This window comes from Gouania willdenowi, chromosome 24 (genome assembly GCF_900634775.1).
Source record: "Gouania willdenowi chromosome 24, fGouWil2.1, whole genome shotgun sequence".
NCBI lineage: Eukaryota > Metazoa > Chordata > Actinopteri > Blenniiformes > Gobiesocidae > Gouania > Gouania willdenowi.
This window is the reverse complement of record NC_041066.1, coordinates 16,472,900-16,496,532: the sequence shown is the minus strand read 5'-3', so window position 1 is coordinate 16,496,532 and position 23,633 is coordinate 16,472,900. Positions and strand designations below refer to the sequence as shown.

Here is a 23,633-nt window from a genome sequence, read left to right as displayed (position 1 = left end):
AATGAAATTAATAAAATTATTTTATTACATAGTTGTGATCATCGCCAGCCCTCCCTATGTAATGGAAAGAAAAACTTTATTAAAAGGGAGAATATAGTGAAGCCTGCATCAATCGAACTCACAAAATGCCTACACAATATGGTATTGTATGTGACACTACTAGCACGGAGATTGATTCTTCTACACTGGAAGAGCAAGGCTCCTCCTACGCACCTGGTATTACTGAAATAAGTGATGAAACTTCTACAAGTGGAGAAAATAACATTTTTATTGAGAGAAAAGGTAAACATTTTCTATTTAATCTGGCAACCTTTTATAGACTACTTTAATAATAATTAGCCCATAAAAGACAAATATTAACCAATCTGTTACTTTTTTCTTTTCTTCTCTCATTCATTCATGCCTTTTATGTGTGTATGCATGTGTATGTTTACGAATGTATGTATGTGTATATTTATATGCATACTTGTATATGTATCTTTTTTTTTGTGCAATGCTAATATTTGAATGCATAATCCTACAATAAAGCTGCACTTATGTGCCTGTATGTTTCTAAAAGTTGAAATAAAAAGAGTTTGAAAAAAAGGGAGAATGTAAAAAGAGAGGGCAGTGTTGCACCTTGGTGAGGAGGGAAGGAACAGGAGAGAGGGAGTCAGGGTAGGACAATGGAAGCTAAATAGTGCAATGTGATGCTACAGTTGTGCATTGTGTTGTGGGGTCTAATCAATTAAGATAGTCTGGTGACCAATGTGGAGATTCATAATTTATTGACTGCACTGAATCCATTTCACAGGAATTACAAATCATTGTCCATCAGTTTCACATGAATGAGAGCCAAGTAAAACCAAGTGTATACTACACAGTGGCTCTTCTTAACACACTCTGACCACAACTAGTCCAATGTCCTTGTGTTATGCTTAAGTCTTTGATACAAAAATAATGCTTCACCAAAATATTGTTAATGATTTTTGTGCAAATTAATTTCATTAAAAACAAAATGAATGCAGAAAAGACTCACTTCAGTGCTAGTATTATCAACTTCTCTGTAAACATGGACACGTCACTGCTGCTTAACAAGCAGAATGAACGTGTTTTATGAAAACTGGGAAAATCTAATATCAATTTGTTCTTAGTAAACGTGGAAACCTGAGAACATTTAACTTGTGCTTAGCACTTAACTTGTGTCAAAAGGAAAAAAAAAGAAGATCTTTGGCGCCAGTGTATTGATAACGTACCGCAAGATGAAATATTGTTGTATCAATATTGTGGCACACCCCTGGTGAGGATTAGATGTGAGGTTATTTATGGAATAATTTTGCGACATTGTTCAAACCAGAAAAGTAGAAATGTCCCCTTAAGTCACTGGTTGTGCTCTTTTGCAGGTACCTTTTGTGTCTGCAGCTTCGAGAGGATGTGGCGTCTGGACGACTGCCTTGTTCTTTTGTCACTCACGCTTTGCTAAGTTCATACACACTGCAGGTAAAATAGCCTCATTGTGACATGTATTAGATTTTTTTATTTGCATTAATGTGGAACCTGAAATGTGTTTATTTATTTTTTTATTAAAAAAAAACAAATGCTTTTCAGGCAGAATTTGGTGACCATGAACCTGACCAGGCCCGTCCCTTAGACTTCATCAGTCAGCTGAACATAGCGCCCAGTCAGAACAAAGAGATGGAGGAGAAGATCCTGGAACTCCACAAGTCCCACAAGTCAGAGCAGAGCACATCAGACGTAGAAACAGTAACCGATTCGGGAAAATGTACTTACTCGTCCTTTTTTGTTTGTTTATCTGTTTGTAGGGGAATGACACCTGCACAGGCTGATACCCAGTTTCTAGAAAACGCCAAGAAGCTGTCCATGTATGGGGTGGACTTGCACCACGCTAAGGTATCAGTGCACGTTTGATTTCACCACTTTCATCTCCAGTGTTGTTGCCATTAGAGGATTAACACAGATTCTTTCTTGTGGTGTGTGTGTGTGTGTGTGTGTGTGTCTTGTGGTGTACATGCCTCACAGTCAGCTGTGCAAACACTCCCATTAGTCCATCACCATGGTAACGTCCACTCTCTCACTGGGAGAGCTGCTCCCCAGCTATCTGTGCATGCTTCCAAGTGCATCAGGAGTATATTTGTTCTTTTGAAAGGCAGACAGGAAAAAAAGTAATCAAATACTTCCAATGGAAAGATGGTGCAGGATTTTGGAGAAATAGGAGCAGGAGATGGACACATTCTCAATTCTAAAAAAAAGAGTAAAGCACCCTTTTATGGCACACTCTTTTTCTTTCTTTAAAATGCCAAAGCTGTAGTAACTCAAGCAGTAGATCTATTTGTGTCCCATCCAATGATTTATCCTGTAAATTTAACATCCTGAGGACCCCTGAGAGGGCCAGTGGAAAATAGTGTGCTAGTTTTTAAAACCCTGGGGTTTCCTATGGATCGCTCCAAAACCATAGATGCACTGTGGTGTGTTGAATGGGTTTATTTTTCCAGGTTTTAATGATTTAGTGAAAGGCGTTTTCTGTCAATTCCCTTCAATAGTCTAACCATTAATCCATTCATCCATCCATCCATCCATCCATCCATCCATCCATCCATCCATTGCCTTTACTTAATACTCATGTCCATTAGAGTAGGGTTTTTCAACCACTGTACCACACACACAGATACAATTTATTTATTTATTTATTTATTTATTTATTTATAATAATAATAATAATTCTAATATGTTTATGTATTATATAATTTAAAAATAATACATTATATAAAACAAAACAATATATAACAGAATAAAGTTTGATTGTAGTTATAATCATATTTAATGTTTCATTTTTTTAAACTTACTATCCCTCCCACGACACGTATCAAGTATGCAAAATATCAAAGATGATCAAATATATAGATATAGTTTTTTGTTTGATTTGTATTCAAGACATTTGCATATTGTTAATTGGACTTTTTACTTGAAAATAAAATGTGAAATATAATAATAGATTTTTTTGCTGTTGTTTATTTGATTTCAATTAAAAACAGTTAAACGAATGACTGCAGATTGTAATTGCACTTTTTTTTATTAAAAAGAACAAATATGAAAGATTCTAAATTATATATATATACACTTTGATAAGAATGAGTGTATATTGTTAATATAGTCTATAAAGTTTCATTTTTTAACATCTTTGGTTGGTGGTGTGCCTTGGGATTTTTTTCAATGAAAAGATATAGCTTGGCTCAAAAAAGGTTGAAAAACACGCCAGTACAAGAATGCTGCAAGTGATATCTGTGTTTTTTCAAAAAATAGAAATACTTTCTGATTGGTAACAGTAGTAAAGTAAGTAAAGTAAAGGTTGCCCTTAGAGTAGAATGGAACTATTATAACATTTTAAATGTCACAAAAGAATAAATCAGAATCCATTTGAACCAAAACCAGAATCACTGTGTTTAACAAACAAAAATGCATTCAATGACTTGTGCCAAAAGGTAAATAAATGTTTATAGCCACAGAGACCAGGATCAATATCAATCCAATGGCATGCCAAGGCCATGTGACTGCATGTGCCCCAGCAAAGCTGTCCATTATCAACACTTAACATTCTCCATTAGTCCAACAGATTTTTTCTGTGTACTCTGTAGTAATCAATACCTCACTCAGCATTAGCCTTGGTTTTAAAAGCTTTGTTTTGGAGTTAGCGTGCCAGCTAAACATGTTAGTGTTAATGCTAACTGACAGCTTGTGTGTGTGGTGATTAAGTGCATGTTAACTTTATTCAATCAATACATCCACATTTATTAAGTAGTGGGACTTCCAGATGTTGTGTGAATATATTTGATTTGATGTGTGGTTAATTGCTTCTTTACAGGACTCAGAGGGTGTGGACATCATGCTAGGTGTGTGTGCCAATGGACTCTTGGTCTACAAAGACAGGCTTCGAGTAAATCGATTTGCTTGGCCCAAAATCCTCAAGATTTCTTACAAGAGGAACAATTTTTACATTAAAATTAGGCCAGGAGAGGTATGTATGCTGACACGTGCTCAAGTCTATAAATGCAGATGCTGAAACTCAATTTTGGCTTGACTTGAAACTTTAAAGTTGGCAAAGCAAAGACTTATTTTATACGGTGCATAGTCTTTTTTTCTTTATTTCTGCAACGTTGAGAAAGGATATCTAAGCGCTTTCTGCTTTTGTGGTTCTTTGGTAGACGGAGCAGTTTGAAAGTACCGTGGGATTCAAACTTCAGAACCATCGATCTGCCAAAAGGCTGTGGAAAGTCTGTGTAGAAAATCACAGCTTCTTCAGGTACAAATTCACACACAAATTCACTACAAATTTACCTGTTTTCTAATGCAGGGGTTCTCAACCTTTGGGTTGCGAGACACTGGGAGGGGGTCGCCAGATGCCTTCAGGAAACTAAGAATATTTTTTTTTGAACAATTAGAGCCCATTTTTGCTTATTTTTAACCTTTTTCTGCAACTAAACCGAACTTGCCATATTTTAACCTTTTTTCACTTTTTCTTCCCTTATTTTTGCTCCTTTTAGTGCATTTTTCTACATTACTCCCATTTCAGCCACTTCTCTATCAAATTTCAATGCCTTTTCTGCACACTTTTTCCACTTTCAAGACTTTTTTGACACTTATATCACTTTCCACCACTTTTCCCACCTAATGTTGCATATGTTGACCCATTATTGTCAGTTTTTTATCTCTTTTCCAGATAGTTCATGCTTATTTTTGCCAATTTAACCACATTCACTATTATTAACACCCATTATTTGCCATTTTAAACTAATTGGTTAAGCCAATATTGATACTTTGAACTCTTTTTACCACTTTTTCTATCCTTTTTTTCCCACTATAATGTGCAAATTTTAACCAGTTTTAACTTCTATAATTTTTAAAATCCCATTTCACTGCCTTTTCCCCTGTTTTTGGTCACTTAATTTTAACCCATTTTTTTTTTTTTTATTTCTGATTAAAACAATGATTTACATCTTTAAGATGACTAAATACTATGGTGCAAATATTAATAAACTTCCCAGATAACAGTGGATATTATTCAGATAAATAAATAAATGTGGATTCACAGATACATAGAACAATGGACCATTATTTTGCTGACTTTATGGATGGACCCCAAAAAGCTTTCCCCTTTATTCCCCCTTATTGTCTCCACATGACTGTTCTTCAATGTTCATGTCTGTGTTCAGCCGTCCCTGGTTTCTGCCACCTTTATTTTTGGGGTTGTGGGCTGAAAAGGTTGAGAACCACTGCTCTAATGGACAGTTTACCAGTTAGAGAACGTGTGGGCTCAACTGCGTTCAGTGATTAAAAAAAAAAGAAAGATAAATTCTTTATTGGGCTCAACAGATGGTTTTGTATCAAACCAGATGGCGACAGCCTATTGGGGAGGATATTGTTGTTTAGTCTGATGCTTGAGGCTACAGATACACAGATATATCAAGATAAACCTCGTGCCTCTGAGGGTTGTGTTTCTGGTTTCTACAAGTTTGCGTGTATATATTTTTCATTTCTTCCCTGTGTTAAATTCAGGTGATCCTTCATATCCTGTTAAAGTCAAACCAGACTCAAGACATTTTGGAACCAAATTGTCACTAAAGTGTGACTTTGATCTCTTATTGCAAAGAATTTGTTGGTTCCTCACAGGTTTTTGTTTTTCTGATGCTTGTAGGTTAAGTGCACCAGAGCCTCCCACCAAGGCTCGATTCCTGACTCTGGGATCCAAGTTTCGCTACAGCGGACGAACTCAATCCCAGACCCGTATGGCCAGCTCCCTCATAGACCGACCTGCCCCCAACTTCGAACGCACATCATCCAAACGCATCAGCCGCAGCTTGGATGGAGGTACAGTATAAGGCATAGAGAAGCAGAAAAATAAATGAAAACAACTCAAAGGTTAAGTTTTGCAAAGGGCCATCATTAGAAAAATGGTCCTTGTTGGTGCAGGAAATGGAAAGAGATAAACAGAAAAGAATCTGTGTTCAAAAAAAAAAAAATCTGCTTATGATGCAGGTAGTTGCAGTCATTGCGTGCAGTCACTTTGGTGTCAGTAAAAAACTAAACAATGCACTGGTCCTTCGTCTTAAAATCAGAACAATACTGTTGTAAATTACTCTACAAAAACAACACAAACGCTTAAACTGTGACCCTCACATTTTTAAAAGAGTTATGCTGATTTTAAATGAAAAAAATATGCATTATGTAACAAATACAGATCTTTCAAGCAGCTGTTCAACTGTATTTTTTATGTTCTTGTGTGTGTTTCCACTGTCTTACACTGACCCCTTCTGGTTGAAGCGCTACAACGCAGGCCGTCTTCTATTCTAAATGACTATACTTTGGATATGGAAATACAGTATATTACATTTAGGTAACAAGTAGAAGAGACAATAATTGCTAAAAATTAGAGAAAACTATTTGATAAATGTATATCCATAAATAAAAACTTACTGGTAATTGTGGCCAGGGATGTGGTCAAATACATTTTTAAACCCATTATCCATGTTCATTTAAAACTCAAATACAATTATGTTGACCAGCAGTTTCTCAATTACAATTAAAATTATATTTATTAACTTTAAATGGCACAATGATCCTCAAGAAAACTAAGAATAAACTTGATATGAAACTTACTTTAATAGTCGTTTACAACATAGACCTATTTGTAAACCATAGAACTATTACACTGTCCTAGTTTTGCATTTAATTTCATAAACTATTGTAAATAAAAATCTAAATATATATTATAAATAAATTAGAAAATGTCCATGCCAATTACAATTACAAAGTCAACTATCTGAACTCAATTACAATTGACTTATGATCACAACAGCAACATGTTTTTTTCAATTCCATCATAATTGTAATTGATTATGCAATTACAATTGTAATTGTCCTCAACCCTGCTTGTGGCAAATTAAACATTACGCTGGAAGTTTAGATGGTAGTAGTAACTTTTGTTTTTCATTTTTTCAGCACCAATGATCAGCATAACTGATGCCAGTAATGAGAATGGACGTGAACCTCATATGGAGCTCCACTCAGACTCAAAGGTGTGTGTGTGTGTGTGTGTGTGTGTGTGTGTGTGTGTGTGTGTGTGTGTGTGTGTGTGTGTGTGTGTGTGTGTGTGTGTGTGTGTGTGTGTGTGTGTGTGCGTGTGTGTGTGCGCGTGTGTGTGCGTGTGTGCGCGCGCGGGAAAACTATACTCAATACTTTAAGATCACAGGATTCACACAACAGGGTGCGCAGAAGAGTGATCTCAGCAGGTTTCACTGCTCACTTTTGTCAGCAGATCTGTTCACTTTTGACAACTTGCATGAAAATATGTTATGATATAATATGATATGGTTTCATGTTCCTGCACCACTTTTCTTATTCCAAACCAACAACATTGCTTCTGCTATTCCCCCTATCCTCATCTCCGTGTGATGACAATGCACAATTATTAAATAGATCATAGTCACATTATTTATTATTATTTAGGAATATTCTCCATCCTGACTCAATGGCCCAACTACCGGGAAAGGAAATGCAGAAAATGAGTTTGCCTGATTAATAGTGTGTATTTATTGGACACACAAAACACACTCTTGTGGTATTTTTTGAGGCTTTAAACTGAGGGTAGAGTTTTTAGTTGTAGGGTCTCTGTATGCAGTGCATGTGTCCTCCTGCTATACCTCCTTTCTTCCTCACAGTTCCTTTTCCCTTCCTATCCCCACCTACACCCCACACCTTGAAGCGTGTTGAAAGTGTTTCTGCAAACCCTTGCGTATTTTGCACTTACCCTGCTGTGTTCACTTTGAAACTGCTGTGGTGTGTTGTTCACTGACTAATGTTGTGTCTCTTTCCTTCTCTCCCCTTTTTCTTCACACTATCCACCTCTAATTTGGTTGATATTTTTCCACTTGTTTTATGCATGCACTCACTTTTTTGTTTACTATCGTGAAATAATGTTTTTTTTTTTTATACGCAATTGATTGATTTTTTTGCTTCTTTTTGTTTTGCTCGTGCGCGTTCTTTCCCCACTGTTTTTTATGTTGTTGTTGTGTGTGCATATGTTTGCCTTTTTTTCCTCCCTCTCCTGTTTAATTATCTTTTCATTAGTCAATATTTATGTTTCCTCTTACTTTTTCTTCGTCATCGTCACTCTCATCCATCCCCCCATCCCTCGACTCTATCTCCGAGCTCGATCACGGCCTGTCAGACATCTCCGAAGACGATGTCCATATCGACGACACAGATGCTTCACACACACTCTGGAGCCTCACCTCCAACACCATCTCCCCCCTATTCACTGAGCAGCAGTTGGCTGATCTCAAGCAGATCACCCAAAACTCTCCATCCTCTCCATCCTCCCACACATGCAGCTCAGATGGGGGGGGAAGTGAGGAGATCTGCCTGACTAAAAACCAAGCCACTGTTGGTCCACTGCAGTGGAGACACTGGTTCTCTCTGAAGGGTGTGGTTAAATACATCTCATTTATTTTGTGGTTTTTCACAATCTCCGACTGTGGAAATAGGCTTAACCTCAAAGAGCTGTTTCCAGGATTCACTCAGAAAGTGAACGCTTTAAACCATACCCGATACTTTGAAATCTGGTCCAGGTTTGTGGCAAAATGTAAAAATTTGAATATTTCTGCCACAAAATTTTTCAGAACCAAGTTACCTCAAAGTCTGAACAGTCTGGCTCGCTTTGCAGAAGCTCTCATCGAATACATTCCTCCTAAATGTAATAAATTGATTACAACCATTCCTTCACGCACAACAAAGCTACGTGTGTTAGCGCTCTCGTTTTTCACCTGCCCTCCAACTTTCTCTTCTTCTCTTCCTTCTTCTGTCCCGTCGCTTTCTTCTGTCTCTCTTGTGTCGATCATCTGCAGCTCTAAACTGAGCGTATCTGTGCATCGTTACCTTCTCAATCCATCCCCTCTGCTTCTACCATGCCTGTTAGTGCTCTTCCTGTTAGCCGTGATGCTAACAGCTACCCAATCTTTGGCCTTAGCTCTGATTTTAGCCACACCCCTCGGTCTGACCCTGTGCTATTTGGAGAACGTTGTCTCCAGTCAGAGAAAAACAGATATGTTTCTTAAAGACAAACCACGTGATGAATCAGAGGTTTCAGATGCAGGTTTCAATGAGCGAGCTTCCTCTGCCTCCAACACCCCCCCGCACTTCAGGCACCTCACAGGCCCCAACTGGACGCCAGAGATGTGCGATCCTGCTGCATAGACACCATACATACATCCACCCCAACCTCCATAACACCCCTGTGTCCTTTTCCCTCTGTCACAGTCAAGTATGAGTGAATAAAATAGATGTTTTTTGTTGTGTTTTTCTGTCCACCCTTGCCACCTGCACTTTTTACTCACTGGATTCTCCCAACTAAGCCTATCAGCACCCTACAAACCCTGCTGTGTTGTTAATAGTAAACAGAGTAAAAATATAAGCATAATACTGAAGAAGAAAGGAACTGTTTAACATATAGTTTGAGTAATATATATATATATATATAAAATAAATATTCAAAGATTAATAAATGCCATTTTAATGCCTCCTGTATATATGTGTGCCTGTGCAATATGAATTATTCCAACATAAATGTAAGTTTTTTAGTTACATTTTTTAACAGAAAAAAGATGCTGAAAATGTTGCTAATGGATCATAGTAGGCATGTACATACACACACATCTCTCCTTAAAACTAGTCGTTGATTTAAATGAAAGAGATTTCACTTTTTTGGACTTTTGTGTAAAGCTACAAATGAAACAGATTCATAACGTAAGGCGTAGTTTGATATAATTCCGGCTATTAATATCTTGTCATAGAAGCTACATATGTGTCAAACTTTCTATAATTTACCTATTTCATTTTGTGATGTGATAAGTATTTTTGAAGCTAACAAAAGCCATTTGAATGATTATTCTGAATCAATTTAAAGTCATTCATCATGTGATGTGAAGTGATTTAGTTAGTTTGATTAGACACAGTAAAGCAGACTTCAGCACCTTGTTCTTGGCCATCTCACCAAAGCTGGTGGGAATGAAAAGAGCTTCTTCCATCATCCATTTCCACCTTTTTTGTATTCTTTCATACCTCTTCATCCTGTTTTATTTTGTTGTGATCGCCATGACTACCACAGTAAAGGTTAAGGAGGTGAAGTTAAGCCCTGGCCGTGTGGACTCTAACCCTTCCCAGGTCTGTGAGGCCTGTCTTTACCGTGCATGCTTTATTTTCAGACTCAGACAAATGTTGCAAGACATTTCCAATTTAATGTCACAATTTTAAGGAACTGTGTGGGTTTATATAGTAGTTGTTCCTAATGTAAGTTGTAATAAACAAGTTAAAGACAGTAGGCCTATGTTGTCCTTACCCACTCCCTGACTTTACCCAAGCAGCAGCAGCAGCCGCTTGGAGCCAGTGAGCCCGGCCTCTCTCAGGTTCATACTCACTTGTGGGATATTTGATTGTATTATTTTGAATGGCTCGTTTTCTCAGTTACTTGGGTTGGATTTCGGGTGAAACTGTCTCAATGTGTTTAAATTGAATCAGTTTTGCTCCTCATAAAGACCCAAACTGGAATGTATAAGATTATAACACATTAGAAAAGGCGACATACAATATTGGAACACATTTGTTTACCTTTTTTATTCCAGATTGGGTCTGAATGCACAAACTCACCCTGAAAGGCCACTTTTTACTTACTGGTTTCCTTTTCAGGCTTGGCTGTGATTTTGCAGCCTTGGTTTCTGTTTCTGTGTTTTTGTGGGGATTTATTAATGTCTGCATGTATTTTGATGTTTTCTACATTTTGGATTTTGTATAATGACCAAACCAATACATATTTTAATTGTTTACATACATTGGACTGTTACTCTTCAACTTAAGTTGCTACAGCCACATTATAGATAATGCAAAGGAAGAGTTTGATGCAGAATTGGTGCATCTGAGAAAAACAGTTACACATCTAATAGTAAAAAATGTTATGGCCTCTAGATAGCTGCTATTATGGTCAACACAGCAGCAGTACACCCATGTAGTTAAATACAGTGGTGTAGGTTTATCATCAAATAATCTGATTAACAACTTTCAAAAATAATTCCAGCAAGGTTATTCTTGTCTTCCTTTTGACTAATATGTTAAGGTTTCATTTATTCAGAAAACCTTAGGAAATCCACTTTGACATCTGCTGATCGCTTTGATGTTTCCTTTGAAGCTTGCTCAGCGATCAGCAGACGCCTCTGACGAAGACAGGCAGTTGTCAGTCAAAACATGTCAGGAGATCAAAGTAGATTTCTTAAGCAACAGTTGTCCGAATAAATTAAACCTTAACACATTCAAAAAGAAGACAAAAATAATCTTGCTGGGATCACTACGCTGAAGTCAATGAAACTTGAAAGGAAACATCAAAGTGATCAGCAGACGCCTCTGACGAAGACCGGCAGTTGTCAGTGAGAGTGGATTTCCTAGGGAACATTTGTCTGAATAAATTCAACCTTAACATATTCAAAAAGAAGACAACAATAATCTTGCAAGGGTCACTACGCTGAAGTCAGGGAAACCTCAAAGGAAACATCAAAGCGATCAGCAGACGCCTTTGACGAAAACTGGCAGTTGTCGGTCAAAGTGCATTTCCTAAGGAACAGCTGTTTTTAATAAATGAAACCTTAACAATCTATTAATAATGCTGCTTAGGAAGCAAAGTCTCTGTTTAGTGCCGATTCACAATTATTAGTTTATAATATATTTATATAGATCTTGTGTTTGGTTTATTAGAAAAATGAGTGAATTTATCCCCTTCATTGTGTGCTGTGTGTCTGCCTTCCAGAGTCCAATGAGAGTGCATGGGGACAATATTTATGTGAGGCACAGTAATTTAATGTTGGAGGTTGGTACTGGCGTCGTCTGATTGACTGCAAACAAAGCCGACATTGCTTCTTTTGTATTCTGACGCCATCAGAACTGTACAACACCGCTGCCCTCTCGCACTCTCAGGCTCTGCGTGCATGTGTGCGAGCGCTCAAGCTTATCTTCAGATTATTTTTGTGTTGCCGAACAAAAGTTTCAAATGAAAGCGTGCAGTTCACCTTTATTCACGTGGCAGCTAATATGAACACGGGCTGGAGATGGTAACGTCATTATTTGGATATTAGTGCAGTTATTGGATCATTGTGCATTATATTATATAAATAGAGACTCTTTAGCCCCAAGATAACCTTTCATGATTTGATTATTAATGCTCTTTTAGTCATTTTATCTCTTTCTTTTTCCAATTGGCATTGTATACATCTGTGAAGTAAATGTATGCCTCTGTTTTAATGTGGATTGTATTTTTTTTTTTCAAAAAGCACAAGTTTACTGTCAAACACTGAATCACCTGCAGCGACTAAAAAAGACCTGAAAATATCCCAGTTGTTCACAATGGCTGCTTAGTGAAAAGGAAGGGCGGTGTGACAAACGTGCATGCTCCGTGCATGTTGAATGCAGGTTTTTGACATTTCCAACCTGTCATATGTTGTGTTTTAATTGGTTTTAAGGTTTGATTTGTATGAGTCTAACCCCAACTAACACCTGCCTCTGTAACACACGTGAGAAGCTTTGTTCTTTTGTGTTGGTGATTGGGCTGCCAGCACTGAGTGACGCGTGGGTTGATAACAACATACTAAAACAAGTGCTTTTTTGTGCAACATGAGGCTGATGGTGATTCTTTGGAGAACATAAGCATTCACTTAGTTGTAAAATCTCATTGGGGTTTTACAACAGAAACAACACATTTTTGATAACACACGTCGAAAGCATTGATCAAAAATAAACCCCCAGGGTTTAATGAAAGTGGAAAAACACAATTTTTTAAGCACACAAACAAAAAAATAACTACTTCATTAAAAACTGCCATCTCCATGTGCAATCTGCCTCATTTAAAGAAACTTCTTGAACAAGATGGGCTTCCTTGCTTCACTGCAGCCACACACACACACACACACACACACTCATACGCATGCATACACACAAAAGTAAAAAAGGCTAAAGTGAAGCATGGCACCTGTCTTGTTTTCCCCTTAGATTGACAGACTAAATTTACTGTGATCCCATGTTTCCCCTTTCCTTTTCTCATTCCATGTTCTCATCTCAATCTTTACATTCAACCCTTCCATCCTCCTCTACACATCTGAAAATCCATCTCTTTCTTTACTCTCTTCTTTTGCTCACTTTTCCTCTCATCCCTGCCATCTTCTACTCACCCCCCCATCCCCTCTTTCACTGATCCACATTCTGTTCCTGACCACTCATACTTTGCATTTCATTCACTTCCCCCTGCCCCACCCACCCCCTGTCTCCTCTAATCCCCCTAAAGGACCATGATAAGACCCAGGAGGAGGTCCTGAAACACCAAGCTAGTATTAGCCAGCTCAAGCGCTCCTTTATGGAAGCGCCACCCCCCTCCCCTCCAAAAGTCAACCAGTGGGAGAACCGACTCACCTCCTCTCCCGCCACGATGCGCATTCAGCAGCAACAAGTGGTACGTGTGTCCGGAAGCTTTGAATAGCAGGCATTGTGCTGCCAAACTCTGGCAGGTGAAGTGGCACCACAAAGTGCGTCGTGTGTCGTCATGTTTTGAACACACTATTGGTTAATCTATCCACTCTTTTCTGATTTTTTTTTTAACAGGGATATGATTGTTTTTGCAATTTTTTCTTGTGTTCTTGCACCTTGCAGTTTTTTGTCTGGCGGTTTTAATGTGAAGGTTGTTCAACTTGTGCCATTTTTTGTGGGGCTGCTGAGGATACCCGATACCTTGCTCTTTAATTGTTAAATCATTTAATTTATGTGGAATTTTAGTGTCATAGCTTATTCACATAACACAGCATGTACTTAGTAGACCTGGTGTAATTGCCATGTCCTCAGTGGAGGCATCTCAGCATGCCTTGCATTGTTCAATCATTATTGAGTAAGTTTAACAGCATGGTAATGATTAGTAATTATGTTTAGTTATTACTATTGTGATAATTAAACATAATTACTGTATGGGATTCGAATGCAAACAGGCAACAAGTGCTACATTAAGTGATCATTACAATATTATTAAAATATTGTAGCTGTAATTTTCATTTTTACTGAAGAAACAACCGCTAAGAAACATTTATTTGATAAGTTTGTCCATTTTTGTTCTATTATTGTTAGCTTGATGTGCTTTCATTAATGCATAATATATTATACACTAATCCTCCTTTTTATGAAATGCATGTTTTTTTCCCGATAACTTGCCTGACTATTTCATTTTCTGCCTTAATTTTGACATATTAAAACTACATTTTACAAACGTTTTTCTTTTGTTACAAATTTAATGTATTCCTAGACAGTAATGCTATGCTGCTTGAAAAGCAGGCTTTCCCTTTGTTAGACATAATCATTTAATTGTTGCTAACTTTTAACAGTAATGATGTGCGACTGATATCACCATGGTAACTTCTCTGTCACGCAGGGTAGTGTGCCACCGACTGAAACTACTACAGCTGATAACACAATCCCTGATACCAAAGAACCAGAGAAGGTGCTGCTAACTTCCTTATTTCTCCATCCAGCCTTCCATTCATGATGCCTTTCATCCAATGTTTTCATTCTGCCTTCATCCATTGCCCACTGGCAGCTTGGAATGTTCTGTAATTCATCCCTTGACTTGTCATCTTGTCTGATTTCCCACTTGATTTCACAACTTTGTGTCCACAGTTGAATTCTCACGTCTGACTTTTTTTCTTTCTTATTATTCCTTTATTTCTTGTAAAATAATTATCCTCAAATAGTTCATTTATGTCCAATGATCATATTGTTTTTGTTTTTTTTTTGTTCTCCATGTGTTTGTTGTGTATGGTGTGTACTTCATCGTGTGTGTGTTGGGGCGTGTGGTTGTGTACGTGTGTGTCTGTAGACCACTGAAGTTGAAATCGAGGAAACTATTGTCATCCAGGAGGTGTCCAGAGCAAGCAAACCTGGACCTGTCCTGGTAGCAGCGGTTCTTCCTGCCGAACCACCGGCAGAGGGGGAGAGCAGAGAGTGTAGAGTGAGATCAGAAGAGAAGGTAGCGGTAGTGGAGGAAGCCCAGCCAAAGAGGCAGGAGAGCATTTCGTCTGAGAGTGAGAGCGATGAAGAAGCAGAGTACCATCCAAACGTCACTGTATCCTTCTGTCATACTCAAATACCTGAGGAGAAGGAAGAGGATGAGGAGGAAGAGCAGGAAAAGATAGAGAAGGACATGAGGAAGGAGGAGGACAGTTCAGTTCCCGACTCGAGCGAACAAACCAAAGCAGAGGAGCAGCCCCGGGAGGCGGAGCCAAAGGCAGAGAGGAAGACGAGTGAGGGCGTGTGCCAGGCAGACGACAGCGTCAGTGATCCCATGATGACGCCTGACAAAGCCCTGAATGGCCACGCCCTGCCCGACGAAGCAGTGGTCACACCTGCTGAAAAAGAGGAGGAGCCTAAAGTAAACGGAGAAGCCTCCGTGGTTGAAGCCCAGCTGTGCCCGCAGGTTATTTGTTGTTCAGAGGTAAATTGTTCTCCTGGGCGAACCTGCGGAGCTTCTCTGGGCTGTGATAGCTTGTATACCAGCAGTAGAAACACCTGCTTCTTTCCTTCCTGCCTTTGAGCTGCTGGTTTCCTTCTTGCTTACGTGAATTTAAGCCCCATCTACATCCTTCCTACAAACGTAAAACTAAATAGGTAACACTTAACTTGAAGTTTTATACATAAGGCTGACATTACGCTGTCGTTATCTGTCATTAGCATGAAAAAGGTGTCATGAAAACTGTCATTAAGTGTTGTTATGACACCTTTCGCTAAATTCTGTTACCTTTGGAGCTATGTTGTCATTTTTGGGTTGGATGGAGGGATCTAGTGGGGTTAGGTAGGGTTAGGAGTAGGGCTGCACAATTAATCACATTTTAATAATTTGGGTTTTGGTTGCCACTATTAAATTAACCTGATCGTCTGCAATATTTATATTTAAGATGAGGGCTCTGCACTCAGTAATAGTGTGTTTATTAATTTAGCCTTTGGTACATTTTAAATTCTTGGGTTGATTTATTATTTTTTTTAAATATTTAGGTATTCTATTTCTATTTTGATTTTAATTTTGCACTATAAACTGTACACATATAGTTTGTTTAAAAGTAGTGCAATAAACACAGATTTTTCCCTAATATGATGAATAGTTGTGATTATAATCGTGATTACATTATTGATCAAAATAATCGTGATCATCATTTTGGCCATAATCGTGCAGCTCTAGTTGGGGGTTAGGGTTAAGGTTAGGGTTCGGGGTTAGGGTAACAAACTGCACTTAATTACAGCCTTCATGACCTTATTCATGCTAATGACAGGTGTCATGTCATAATAATGACAGCGTAATGTCTGCTTTTATGTATAAAACTTAATGTAAAGTGTTGCCCTAAAACATTTTCAGAATACTGTTAAGACAAACTTGAATTGATTGGGTGTGTTGATGTTACCATCTGCTACACATTTTTCATTTGATTTATTTTTTATTTTAAAAGGGATTTTATCATATTGTGTTGCCATTATTCCATCATTTGGGTTGTTGTGGAGTAAATGGGGCCTAAGTGGGAAATGCATGATGCATGCGGGTGTGTGTGTGTTTGGCAGTGGTGCTTCACCTTCTGTTCGTTGTTGACGTGCACATCATGGTCACCATTGTAACAGTTATGTGGGAAATCGTCATTGCCAACAACCTTTGGAAATGCAAGTTGCACCTTGTTCTCATTTCAATAGTCGTGGTGTGTGCCAGTCGTTCCAGTGCTGCTTGTCCTACTGGCCTATGTGGTGTACATGATGTTTTTTGTAGTCGACCTGCAGCTTTTTTCATTGTGTTTGCATGTTGTCCTGCATGAGTTTGGGAGCATCAGCTTTTTTGTTGCATTACTTCACTTGGATAAAAACAGCCAGACTTGTACCATCTTACATTTTATTCTCACTCTTGGTAAAACTAACAATCAAAGATCCATTTTTTGTTGGTTTGGATTTTAGTGTAAGGTTTGAATACTAATCCTCTCCTCTTACATCCTTTACTCCTTTCTCTCCTGCCTCCCCAGCCACCTGTGGTAAAGACAGAAATGGTGACAATATCAGACACGTTTGCAGCCCAGAAAACTGAGATAGCAACAAAAGAAGTGCCCATCGTACATACGGAAACCAAGACCATCACATACGAGGCCGCAGAGGTGCTCACCTAACAAAGCCAGGGAGCTTTAGTTCACATTTTCTTCCCTGTGTCATCAGTTATGAATAATTCTGTCTAGAAAACTATACTTGTCTTTTCTTGAAACAGTGCATGCTGTCTTCCTTTATTTACTCTACAGCCTCGTCTAGTGACTTTAGAGGATCCACAAACTGCTCGATTTTTGACTCTTTCTTGTTTCTCTCTGCTGGCCTCAGTTGGATGGAAACAGCGACAAAGAGCCTGGAGTGTTGATGACGGCTCAGACAATCACATCTGAATCTCTGTGCACCACCACGACCACACACATCACCAAGGTACGCAAAGACGCAACGGTTACCAATAGCACGTTTTGGTAATTATTTACACTATTTAGTTATATAATATATCTATTATGTAAACCACATGTCAAACTCAAGTCCCGGGTGCCAAATTCAGCCCTTTAAAACATCCAAATCGGCCCACAGGGAAAAGTAAAAATGGCTGAAAAACCAGTGTAGTTTACCAAATAATTTATTTAGGGATATCTCAGTATGTTTGCAAAGGGGTGTAAAATATTTGCAAATTTCCACCGGAATTTGAGCTAAGGAATTTTGGCAATAGAAAAAAAAAGAGAAACTTTTCATGGGAATTATGTTTATTGAAATTAAGCAGAAATAGGGTGCAATTTTAAATCACTGGATCATTTCCAAACATAAATATTGGCATCCATGCAAAATAATACTTTAAAAAAAACCCACAGCATTTCAACAGATTTATTTGGAAGTAGAACTTTATAATTATTCACAGTGGAGTTTCATTGAATGTTTCACAAATTCAATGAAACTCTACAATATTTGCAGGAGGGTTTGCGGTTTTCTCGTGTTTGTAATATAACATTATAGAAGTAATTTCTACACTTAAATTATGAAAGACCCAATTTTTCCCAAATCCTCCTCAATCCTCAAATTATTTAACAAAATTTCCCCAAATTAATTAGATATAGTCACTACCTGTCACCCATTGCTTATTGTAGATGTCTTATATACTATATACTTTTATATCATTTACGCATGGAAATGCAAAGATCACTAATGTTGAAAGTGTTCGATTCCCCACCTCTGTGGCCCACTTGAGATCAAACTTAAAATAATTACCTAAAATAAAAATGAGTTTGACATCCCTGATGCTTGGATTTGTGTTTTTTTTTAATGTTGTTGCCTTTGTGTTTGTTACAGACATTAAAGGGCGGCCTGTCTGAGACAAGGATTGAGAAGCGCATCGTCATTACCGGAGACTGTGACATTGACCACGATCAGGTCAGTTTCATTTACACCTTCTGCTTAGTCGTCATAATCCTCAGTTTACATTTAAATACTGTTGGTAAACATGGGAAGAGTCTTAATGGGATCAGGTTGGAGAGCCTTGCCCAAAATGTATATTTTTCTTATTTTTTGATGTAAACATGGGTACTTTAGTTATCGGATTATAAGGCGCACTATCAATGAATGGACCTGACTGGGTCTATTTTAATGCATAAGGCGCACCGGTTTGTTATTATTAATATTATTATTATTAAGGCGCATTAAGCAAAATAAAATAGTCAGATAAGTCAAACTTTATTGAACTCATTAACAATAACTTTCAACATTCAATACAGAACAATACACTCACTTTTTCAGTTCAGTATGTTGAAGCACAGTAGTTAATTTTATACATAAGGCGCACCTGATTATAAGGCGCACTGTTGATTTTTGAGAAAATTAAAGGATTTTAAGTGCGCCTTATAGTCCGAAAAATACGGCACTTAGAATGAAGTTCAGCCTGGTGACATGTCAATCATGTTGCAAATCACTCAGCCATGACCCATCATTTTGCTTGATATTCAACTCATTGTTGTCATTACTTGTGAAAATGTGTGTTTTTATCTTTTACTGTATTGCATTGTCTTGGCTCGTCGCGATCTAGCTTTAATTTTATTGCAGTAGTTGTTTAAGCGAAGTAGTTTCACATCAAAACATTATTTCTATTTTTCTTTTGTAGTACGGCAACATTAGGATTCAGCTTAATGATGATGTCATTGACCAGCCATCATCTATAGATGACAGTTTAAAGATATTTATTAACTCTAAAATAAATCTGACTTGTTTCGTCAATATGAAAAGGTTGAATCAAAGGTTTAATCAATTAAATCAGTCAATCAATCATTTGCGCATTGGGGACTTATATTATTAAAATGCATAAGTCGTCTCCTGATTCGAAGCTGATTTGCTTTAGTTTTTTTTGTAAACACGTGTCTCCCTCTCAGTCTGTAGATGGGCGGGGCTACAGATACGGCATTACCGTGGGTACACGAGCAGGAAGCAGAGAGAACAGATAGAATATTCAGACTGAGGGAAATTAGTGAAAGAAAACAGACATGTTTTAATGTGCTGGACAGTTCCAGAGCAGAGTGTAGACTGAGACAACTAAACCAAGGGTGTCAAACTCATTTTTGGTTCAGGGGCCAAATACGGACCAGTTTGAGCTTAAGTAGGCCACAGAATTTTTTGTGAGGAAAACATTAATACTGTATGTGAGTATATTAGTCCCTGCAGGATCTTTACTTACTTTGGGGGACATTGTGTGGAATAATTTGACAAAAATTTGCCAGATTTGGGAAAAATTGAGAGCCGGAAATTGGCACCGGCAGACCCCCGCGACCCTGATAAACGGGAATTAGCGGGTTTGAAGATGGCTGGATGGATGGGAAAAATTGAGTGTTCTTTCAAACAAGTTGAGATTGAAAATGACTGCCGTCATGTGATATAAGAACTGGAAAACTGAGCTCTGCAAATATTGTGGATTTTAAATGAATATTTGTTGTTGGAGGAGCTGAAATATCTCCAACTGAACGAGTTGGTCATTTACAAAATATTTTTTTTTTTTCTATAATTTTTACTTTCTTGAGCTGGCCGAATTTGATGCTCTAAAGGGCCGGATTTGGCCCCCGCGCTTTGAGTTTGACACGTGATCTAAACATTTCATATCACAGTGTTCTTACTATTCTAATTCTATATTAAGTATTGCCAATAAAACCCTATAAATAATTAATACTTGATGTAATTTGTGGTTTTTTTAAATAGTAATTTTGTTAAATAGATAATTTAGTAATAATTAATGCAACCTACAAAAAATCCTAGTACCAAAACAGCCGGTTATTAATAATAAGGATAAATTTCCATCAGTAATAGAAATGTTCTAAGGCTTTAGTGCAGGGGACGAGTCATAGTTTTAGACATCAAAGACTCTCCATTAAGCATTACTGTGGTGTACATCTACATCCTCTATGTTTTTTTATTCATTTAATTAGAAACCTTCATATTCTGTGAGGTTTTAATGAACAGACGTTTAGTTGTGCTTCATTTTGAAATGAAAGTAAAATATCTCATTATCCACACATCGGTCTAGTCTATTCTGTTCCTCCTGTGAGGTTGTTTTGGAAAACATGGATTTAAAGCCTGAGGGGCTCCCCTGATCCATCGTCCCACATCAAAAGCAACATTTAGAGTTAATTGGCCAAACACTTGTCTTGTTGTTTGTGTCTAAAACTGCCAGATTTGTTTCTACCCTCGCATAGCCCGTAATTATCTGTTTCATTCAAAGTCTGCATGATTAATTTTTTTGGTTTTTAGTTGCCAGTCTGCTTTGATGTGCTGGATTTACACTGAAATATCCCACCGTAATTATGCTCCCATTTTACCCAGTCGAAGCCATTTTACTTGTTTGATATCTCAAATATCAAACTTTGCACGTTAACACTTCTATGAAGCCCTGAAGTAAAATGGCTGTTTGTAAATCCAGTACTCCTGTGGTTCTGCTTCTTCTTATTATTATTATCATTATTTTCTTTCCATTTAACTGCTCCATCTTCTCCCCACTTCCCCTCTCCATCCCACTGCCTGCTGTGCTCGGTGCTGCCTCTGCATGGTTGCCACTGTGTACTGCAGGCACTGGCACAGGCCATTAAGGAGGCCAAAGAGCAACATCCTGACATGTCTGTTACCAGAGTGGTGGTTCATAAAGAAACTGAACTGGCTGAGGAGGAGGAGGATTAACTGACCACAGGTAACAATCCCTGGGAAGTATTATTGTTGTTGTTTTTATCGATAGTAGCACAGTATGCATCGCTACTCAGTGTAAACAATAGGGGGTGCTGGGACTGTTTTAGTGCCACTTGTTTAGACGTTACGGTCTTGGTTCAGCCCCAAGAGCAGCGGTGGAAGTAGAGCTTTAATCAGACACCCGGACAGAACACGGTCCATATGGGGAGAGATTTGTCTTAAAAATATTCACAAATATATCCACAATTTTCACATTCTTTTTATTTATTTTTTTAGATTTTTACATGTTTTTTAAATTTTCACGTTTCATGTTTTTCAGATTTTGACTCATTCACAAATATATCCACATATTACACATGTTTTAATATAATTAACACACACACATACCCCTTAACAAAAACACTATTTTTCACTGTATTTATGATTTGAAAAAGTTTCTTATATTATTATTTAATATGTTTTATATTTTTGTTCAACTTTGCATGGCGATAAATTAAGAAATGTGCAGTTTATTTTGGTTTAAGGGTTCATACAGTTGAAACGGTTTGTAAGGAGGTTATAAGAAGAAAAATTATTAGTTTAAAAAATTCTTAACAATTTAAATACAATGTAATAAGAATCTGTATTTTGACTAATCTGTTTTTTTTCTTTCTCCAAGATATGATCTCAAATTTAAAGTAATGAAGTGCATCTTCTCATCCCAATCTGTAATTATAGTTTCTTTAAAAACAAAAAAAAATTAGGAATTGAATCATAGGTTGAGTGTATCCTTTCACCCCTAATCAATAGTGAAAGCTGTGATTATGGATTAGCGTTGGTAGAGGATTTACTGAGGTGAAGGATTTGGAGAAACAAGCTGAATACAGAGAGAAAACGGTGATTTGAGGTAGATTGTCGATGGAGCTCTTTGAGTGGAACTCCATGATGTGATAATCACCTCCGCCCACACAGGCTGATTATAATCCCTTTGTTTTCCCAGAGTTGAAGAGTCCACAGCGACCATTTTCTCCCTAAAACATCCTTCATTACTCTCAAACAACCTGAAAAAATGAAGAGGAGGACGAGGAAAACAACAACAACAACAACAATTTGCTGAAGATGATGATTACAATCAGGAGAAGAGGCCGTCTCCTCCTGGTTGGTTGGTCCTTTTTATTTCTTTTTTTACATGTTTGTGGTGCATTTAAAACCCTCTCTACAAAACCAAGAGAAAACAGAGTAACCACTTTGTTAGCCTAATATTTGTAGCCTGTTTTTACTTTGGATTAGTGCTTTTTTTTTTTTTTACCTGTTTGACAACATTAAAAAATAGTATATGGTCCTGTACTGCGATTATACGACAGCAAGGAATACATCTATAACCAATCCTGATGAGTACACGGACTGAAAATGTTTGATAGTGTTGATGCTCACTAACATTGAGCTTTAGTGGAACAACAAGAGGAAAAAAAATGGTAACACTTTAAGGGATTGGTTACAGTGCATTCTTTAAATAAGAGAGTGCTGCCCCTTGTTTTCACTGTAGTGTAAATGCAGAATAATATAAATCACCGTATATCTTTGTATAAAACCTATTACAGTCAGAAAGCCCTCAAACACACATGTTCACAACACTTTGAGAAAACGGCTGTTTCACATGATAAAAAAAAAAAACAATCATTTTTTTTTTTTTTTTTTAATGTTTTAATGTTATTTTCATGTTTGTTGTAAAAAAAAAAAAAAAGTTCATATTCATCTACATTCCTTGTATGTGACTCGTAGCAGCTCAGTCCATTTTCAGTTGGTGTTGACGGAAGCAGATCGACTGAATTACATTGTTTTAGTGATTTTTGGATTCAAATGGGATCATTTAAACTGAAAATAGACTGACAGTAAATGCAATGATTTTGGACGCAGTTTTTAGCAAAACCCCCAAACCACATGAGATCTATTTAAAGTGTCGTGGGAGAGCAAGAGAGACACAAATCGACTCTTTAAGTGGGAGAAACGACCAGTCACGCAAATAAAAATTGGGAGAGTGCCTATTGACAAACTGGGAATGCTGGTTGGAAGTGGAAATAATGGTGATGGAAGTTTTTAAAACACTTGGAGGACAAAGCTTGAATCTTGATTTACAATTAAAAAATGGTTTTGAATGATAGTTGTGCACAGGTACCAAAATGAAGGCGTGGCAACAAAAAAAACAACTTGAAGCTACTGATTGTTGACTTATTTTAACACAATTTACTCCCAGTTTCATAACACCAACTACATAATCTGATAGATTGGTTGAAGTGGGATTAAAATCATCACATTTTATCCTGAGCAAA

At 37.5% G+C, this 23,633-nt stretch overlaps 1 protein-coding gene across 11 annotated transcripts in view; it reads left to right on the top strand.

Annotated features, from left to right (window-relative positions):
- epb41l2 (erythrocyte membrane protein band 4.1 like 2) overlaps positions 1-23,397 on the top strand; it is a 49,698-nt gene extending 26,301 nt beyond the window's left edge. For 3 of the 11 annotated variants that reach the window (XM_028439142.1, XM_028439133.1, XM_028439134.1), the window contains exons 8-23: positions 1,383-1,479; positions 1,588-1,712; positions 1,803-1,890; positions 3,860-4,012; positions 4,200-4,297; positions 5,690-5,862; positions 6,994-7,070; positions 11,843-11,902; positions 13,370-13,534; positions 14,498-14,566; positions 14,942-15,556; positions 17,118-17,246; positions 17,461-17,559; positions 18,460-18,540; positions 21,211-21,328; positions 22,304-23,397. In XM_028439142.1, coding sequence (XP_028294943.1) covers positions 1,383-1,479; positions 1,588-1,712; positions 1,803-1,890; positions 3,860-4,012; positions 4,200-4,297; positions 5,690-5,862; positions 6,994-7,070; positions 11,843-11,902; positions 13,370-13,534; positions 14,498-14,566; positions 14,942-15,556; positions 17,118-17,246; positions 17,461-17,559; positions 18,460-18,540; positions 21,211-21,318 — 2,137 coding nt within the window. In that variant the 3' untranslated portion in view covers positions 21,319-21,328; positions 22,304-23,397. The other 8 variants (XM_028439136.1, XM_028439137.1, XM_028439143.1 and 5 more) reach the window with 8 other exon arrangements.
- Positions 23,398-23,633: the final 236 nt, after the last annotated feature.